At 41.1% G+C, this 7,080-nt stretch overlaps 2 protein-coding genes across 2 annotated transcripts; one reads left to right on the forward strand and one right to left on the reverse strand.

The window, feature by feature from the left end:
- Positions 1-2,005: 2,005 nt before the first annotated feature.
- On the reverse strand, positions 2,006-4,504 carry LOC105555727 (the record flags this gene model as incomplete). The annotated part of the gene is made up of 2 exons (XM_012002770.1): positions 4,446-4,504; positions 2,006-2,516 (listed from the first exon to the last, which is right to left on the reverse strand). A coding segment is annotated over exon 2 (429 nt), but the record flags the coding sequence as incomplete, so codon positions are not given.
- A 681-nt stretch (positions 4,505-5,185) lies between these two features.
- Positions 5,186-7,017, forward strand: LOC105555728 (the record flags this gene model as incomplete). Its single annotated transcript, XM_012002771.1, has 2 exons — positions 5,186-5,250; positions 5,838-7,017. Coding segments are annotated over exons 1-2 (1,245 nt in total), but the record flags the coding sequence as incomplete, so codon positions are not given.
- Between the last annotated feature and the right edge of the window lie 63 nt (positions 7,018-7,080).

Raw genomic sequence — 7,080 nt, forward strand, 5'->3', positions numbered from 1 at the left:
GGGAATATGCTATGCATGTTCAAATGATGATTGGGTGCATAGCAAGCAGCGCCCAGAAACAGCGGTGCTGCTTGCTATGCACCCAAAAAAATTCTATTCATAAGCAGGGAAATCCTCTAAGCATTTCCTCTAAGCAAAAAATCTTATATGAAGCATTTCTCACTTACTTTAACACATATTCATCTATAAAAGAGTAGACTCATAAGTTATAATTAAGATTAATTTCCTGTATAGAAAATTCCATTACAGTAATACGACTAGCCTCTTGAAATAAGAGGATACGCAAGATATTCGCGGATACACGAATCGTAGCACGTGCGCCAGCTTCTGAGTAGTTCACCGACCGCCGCTAGGCCGCGCATGGTGGCGGCCAAAAACTCGGAAGCAAAATTCAGTCTCGTAGGGTATAAAAGGAGGCCCGCGAGACTGAATTTTGTTTCCGAGTTTTTGGCCGTCACCATGTGCGGCCTAGCGGCGGTCGGTGAATACTCAGAAGCTGGCGCTCACGCGCCCGCGCGCGTGTCGCGTAGTGACGGTTGCCAATTTGTGCCGGCTAAAATCAAGAGGGAACCACTAAAAAATAGAATACTTTTCTTTGGGTGAAATATCTACAGCACATTACTGGAATATTTGCTGTATATTCCAGGAACATTCATAGAAATATCTACAGCACATTACTAGAATATTTGCAGTACATTCGTGTACATTCGTAACACATTCAGATGAACATTCTAGAGATGTTTCTAGAACTTTTGAAGTGCTCCGTTGGTACATTCTATAAATATGCCTCGAACGTATAAAACGACTATTAGAAGATTCCTGGAATCTTCGAATGTTCTTGGCGTATATTCTTAGAATGTTAATGGAATGTTTTTGTGCTATTTGGGTTGTCATCAGACTTATGTTTCAAAATTTCTTTCCACATATTATCAAAATTGAAATTAGAAAGGTTTAATTTTTCCTCAATAGTAAAATCGTGATATAATGCAAGCCATTCTTCTTGTAAATCATTTTCATCAAAACCACCTAAAGTTTCTGCGATAAGAGAAACGTTACTGAAAGATATCTGTCTGTTACTATCAAGTAAAGCTACACATGGTTGTAAAACTTGTAATTTAGATAAAAATATATTATTAACTGGTAATCTTTTTTTAACTTCTTCAGCAGCAGTTATATAAAATTGGAAACAGTTTTGTCGAATATTTGGAATTACATCTGCATGTCCTTGTTCAACTAAGTCATGAAGATATTCCTCGCATTCTGAGCCTAAATTAATATCTTTAATTGGTTTATGATTTTCTTCTTCAGTAAATTTGACATTTGTTAATAAATGTTTTAATATTTCAGATTTTAAAAAGTTTTTAGAAAATTGAATGAGAAGATTAACAGATTTAGAGTGCAACACATGTATTCTTGTTTCGTGAGCTTGAAAGAAAGTATTAAATGCGTTGAAAAAGTTCAAAACATATTTTAAAAATAAAAAATATGCTTTAGTGTCTACATTGTTAATTATAGATAATAAATGTTCTCCAGATTTTGTTTTTTCACTGACAACCATTTCATTAAGAAAATAAGTTATGGTGTTCCATGAATAAAGAATTCTTTCAATGCAAGTATAACGTGAAAGCCACCGAGTTTCGCAAAATTTTAAAATTTTGAAATGTTTATCTTGGAAACACTCACAAAATTCTTTGAAAATAGATGAACGCTTTGGACTACTGTTAATATAAGTCCCAATTTTTCTTAGAAATTCTTCGCAATAGTCCGGTATTTTTGCGCATGCAGCATGCGCGGCTAGCGCAGTTGAATGGCAAGGACATGAAAATGTTAGTAAATGTTTACAATTTTCTTCCAACTTTTTTTTAAAAGATAAACGTTTCCTTATCAAGACAGATGCATTATCGCATGACAGGGCAACGATATTTAAAAATGGGATCTGCAATTTATGCATTTCAGATTTAAATGCATTGAATAATTGTTCTGCACTACAATCTCTTGCATTTACATCAATTAATTTTACTAATTTGGTATCAACATCTAAAGTTTCACAATTAACGTAGCGAACATAAAATATCATCCATTTAACATTTGTTATATCCGAAGTTTCGTCAATAAAAATCGAAAATTTAGTATTCTGAATGTTACTAGTAACACGATCCGTTTCTATTGGACCCAAAACATTGGATATAATATTTTTACATTTTGTTCTACTCATTGTCATGCTTTTTAGAACTTTCGGATCATCTCCTAGTTTTTGGAAAAAATTGAGAAATTTTGTTGCATTTTGATGAGGCGTATTTGTTTCTGCAATTAATGCAGCACATCGAATTTCTGCAGCTTTCTTACGCTCATCAAATGACAAAAGTTCTTCATTTTGCGTATTCAAGTCTTCATTCGATTTGGTTGCTTTTACATTACTATTTTCTCTAGGCATTTTGGATTCTGTGTGGCTATATATACGTGCCAAACCAATAGTCGATAGACTATACGATTTATCGCAAAATGAACAGAAAAATGTGTTACGTCGTGTTCTCCGCTGGGCGTCCACTATCTCAAGTCCCTTTTTATCGGGACTGACTATGTGGAAGGACGCCGCACAGAGAACACTGTTTTCTCTCGCCGCGCTCGAACAGATGCGCGTCGAGAGTCGGGCGTATCTATTAAAGGGCTCGAAGTGGGTCAGTGAGCCAAAGCTCGCTATGACGCCCTTCGAGCTCCTACACGCCCGTGGGTCCTCTTTTGGGTCAGAGAATTTAATCTCTTTACCCGGGGACGGACCCTGTGCAATCTTAAAATTACTAGGGAATGAAATGGGAGGTTTTTATTGATTGGTAGTTTTTTGCTATTTAAACTTTATTTATATGTACATGAGAAGATATATATATATTTGATTTTTATATAAACTAATAATATATATATAGATTTTACAGAGTTATGGTTTCAATTAGAAATTCCACGCTTGTGGGCGAAGATGAAGGGATATTCGAGAAGGGATTATCTATGGGTGAGAGGGGAAGGAGTTCTCCCAAGAACTCCACAGGAGAACTGTTACCGCTAGGAGGCCGGGAAGGGAGAATTTCTTGTAGGAATTCCACGCTGGACGTGGAGAAGGTAGGGGAATGGGAGACTTGACGGAGGAATTCCACGTCAGGCGTGGAATCCTCACGTACAAGATCTTCGGGGAACTCAAATTCTTCTAGGAATTCCAGGAACGGAGTTTCACCTAAGAACTCCACGCTTGACGTGGAGCTCGTCGGTGATGCAGGGGGAGAGTTCGCAGGGAAAGAGGCCGGATAAGGCTCCGGGGAGTATGAAGGAGATAGAGAGTCGATCGTGGTAGGGGGAGAGGGGGGAAGGTGGTAAGGTGTAGGGAGTAGGAAGTCTAAGACAAAATCCTGGTCGAACAACGTGGGGTCGATGGCAACTTCTTCCGGAAGGTTGAATAAGTCCACTGTAAGGTGGAGTTTTAAAGTGTTAATCGCGGATCAAATGAATCTTCTAGTTGTAAGGGGGTTACTTATATACTAAGTACTAGGCCTCGCTTTAGTGGTGGAGAAAAGAGGACTTACTCGTAGTTGATATTAGGTTCTGTGACCGGTCGTGGAGATAGGAATTCGTCGCCTTCCTCTGTAGGGCCGATGTCAGGGCACCCGTGGAAGGTTTCGGGAAGTCTCGATGGGCGAAGAGTTCAGTTCTCGATGGACGAAGAGTTCAGTTCTCGATGGACGAAGAGTTCAGTTCTCGATGGACGAAGAGGTTGTCGTCTTCCTTGTGATGACTCTCACACGACTTGTGTCACCGATTTATGTTTACTCGAGAAGTTAAGTGCCCTTTTCTCCGCGGAATCAGGGTATATATACCCTATTTTTCGTTGGGAGAGGGTTGAATACGCTGATTTGGCTGGCGCTTATTGGTGGATCGGAGCAACAATTTTCTAACTTATTTTCTAGTGGGGATTCGGTGGCGCCCGATTGTCGCCTGTTTTTTTGTGACAAAGGGTACCAGTCCTCATATCGGTTACTAATAAAGTAAGTTTAATTATCTCTTCTAGAGCGCGGCTGTAGTTCGTAATATGGTGACGTTAATGGAATTTGTCCATTAGGAGGTCTCATTCCACTTGTCATCGTGGGTTCTGAGAGTTTGACAGATCATAAAAATGAAGAAGGATTGTTAGTTCGTAGAAACGAGGATTGTTAGTTCGTAGAAACGAAGATTGTTAGATCGTAAAAAGGAAAGATGGTTAGATTGTAAAAAGGGAAGATTGTTAGATCGTAAAAATGGGAGATTGTTAAGTCATAAAAATGAAAGGGAATAGTTTATCGTGCAGCTGTGACCTCTCGTGGGTCGACAACCTCTCATTTCCTTACTGTCTTGCTATTGAGGGATCGGTCGCAGTGCTATTTTTAGAAAGAAAGAAATCGTGAAGTCCACTGGACGTAACGAATGAATAACTGTCATTTGGTATTTCACGTAACCATGGTTGAAATTTTTTTATGTCTAACCATTGTTGTCTAAATTTTTTGTTATTGGTTTTGTTATTTATATTTTTTTGGATATTATTTTTATGACACAGAATCCACGTGTCTGGAAACATGCAATGAACCACACGAAAAATTCTTTTTACATATATTGCAATTGTATAATGTATCGTCAGATGAAACTTGGCTTATCCAAGACTTATAACGTTCATCGCTAAGCCAAGCTACTACAAATTTTCGTGGTGATGATTTCAATTTATTGCATGTTTCCATATTGAAATAATAAATAGGAAAAATGAAAACGAAAAACAGAAAAACAAGGGACAGAAAGAAAAAGAGAAACTAGGATAGAAGAAACTAAGAAATAAGAATGAGGAAAAGATTGCGAAAAAGAATGAAGAAAGAAGTAGAACAATTAGGAACAAAATGACAGAAATATGAACAAAAATGCGGAAACTAACCAAGAAAGAACTAGAACAATTAAGAACAAAATGACAGAAATATGAACAAAAATGCGGAAAGTAACCAAGAAAGAACTAGAACAATTAAGAACAAAATTACAGAAATATGAACACAAAAGTACGAAAAGAAGAACTAAGAGAATAGAAATTATAATAATGAAAATCAGAAAGAAAATACCGTGGGATTAGGTTTTGAAAAAGTTGGAATCAGGAAATCAGGAAAAGATAGCGGACGTTGCGATCAGGATGACAGCAATGACAGCAATACGCTTTATGGCGGAGGCGATAGCGGGGGGCGATAGTGGTACGCGGTACGACTAACCGCGAACTTCGTGAATTGCAAGGGCCGTGGGCACCTATACAGCACCAAACCTTTCAGAAACATTGCAACATTGCAAATTGTAATGTAATATTGCAGAGACGATTCAGAGGCATTCAATTGTAATATTTCGCCGACAATGTTTCAGTAACCTTGTAGAAATATTAGTCTTCATGGCTTCCAGATGGTTGCCGCGTCCGTTTGCAGTGTAGTGCCGACGTTTCGCAGGCGTTGCAGTCTGCTTCATCTGGGCTGGGAGACTCTGATACTGAGCTCCCTCGCGTTGCGCTCGTCCTTTTATACTCGTTCTTGGGGGAAGGGAGGGGGTAGTCAGGGGGAGGGCGTGGTCAGAGGGAGGGGGGTCAGCCAATCCCGGCTGACGGTTTTTTTAAAAACTAGAACCGGACCTGTGGCAAACCATAGACCGGATTACACACGAGCAAGCCACCCGCTCGGCAGAATTAAGAACCAAAACACAAAAAGAAAAATTTGCAAAAATGAAACCACACACGCAAACAGCAGCTCCTCCCCTGACAGTAAAGAACCTTAGTAGTCAGACCCTTTCACCCGCCGAAACAGCCATCCTTGCCAAAGGACCAACTTTGCAGTCACCCCCTGCAGGATCCCGACAGAAGAGATCATCAGCCAAATAGAAACCGCCATCTTCCAACTCCCACCTGAAGCAGGAAACAACATCAGACAGCAGTCAACCCAGATCCTCCGAAAAGCCAAACTTCCCATCCAAAACATTAACAGGGAAGAACGATTAGCGCTTCGAAGCCTAAGACAGAATGACGACATCCTCATTCTACCGGCGGACAAAGGCAACGCAACAGTGGTGATGGACAAAAGAGACTACCACAACAAAGTCAACACCTTGCTGTCCGACGCCCAAGTCTACAAAAAACTAAAACGCGATCCAACCACTAGCGTAGAGAAGAAAACCGCCTCCCTGATCAAAAAGGCGAACCTCCCCCCGCTAACCACGAAATACCTGACCCCCAGCGACAGCTCAGCACCCAGACTATACGGCCTTCCGAAGATTCACAAAGAATCAGTCCCCCTACGGCCTATCGTCAGCAACATCGGGGGCCCCACCTACCAACTAGCCCGCTACCTCACCAAACCCCTCCAAAAACTTACCGGCCTCAACGACTCCCACATCAGGAACTCAACGGACTTCGTGAACAGAATAACCAAGATCAAAACCGAGCCCAACGACATCCTGGTAAGCTTCGACGTGGTTTCTCTGTTCACCAACGTCCCAGTCCAAGACACTCTGGACATCATCAGAACATCCAAAGAGATTCCATCCACCCTGTTCCCATTAATAGAACACTACCTCAACTCCACCTATTTCCAGTTCGAAGGAGAATTCTACGAACAAACCACGGGAGCAGCAATGGGATCCCCGATATCACCCATCATCGCAAACATCTTTGTGGAACACTTCGAGAATGAAATCCTGAAGAAGGCCCCACAAAAACCCTCCACATGGTTCCGATACGTGGACGACACCTTCGTCATCTGGAACCACGGAAGGGAAACTCTACCTCAATTCCTCACTTTCATCAACTACCAACATCCCAACATCCAATTCACAATGGAGACCGAACAGAATTCCCAAATCCCCTTCCTGGATGTCCTGGTCCGAAGGAACGAAGACGGCACCCTAAGCCACAACGTCTACCGCAAACCAACGCACACGGACCGATACCTCCACGCAAACTCCCACCATCACCCCGCCCAAAAGAATTCGGTAATCAGCTCTATAGTCCACAGAGCACTCTCCATCTCAGAACCAGCCGCCCTGAACGGAGAG

The sequence above is a fragment of the Vollenhovia emeryi genome, unplaced genomic scaffold (genome assembly GCF_000949405.1).
Source record: "Vollenhovia emeryi isolate VEMERY1.0 unplaced genomic scaffold, V.emery_V1.0 DF940814.1, whole genome shotgun sequence".
NCBI classification, from domain to species: Eukaryota; Metazoa; Arthropoda; class Insecta; order Hymenoptera; family Formicidae; genus Vollenhovia; species Vollenhovia emeryi.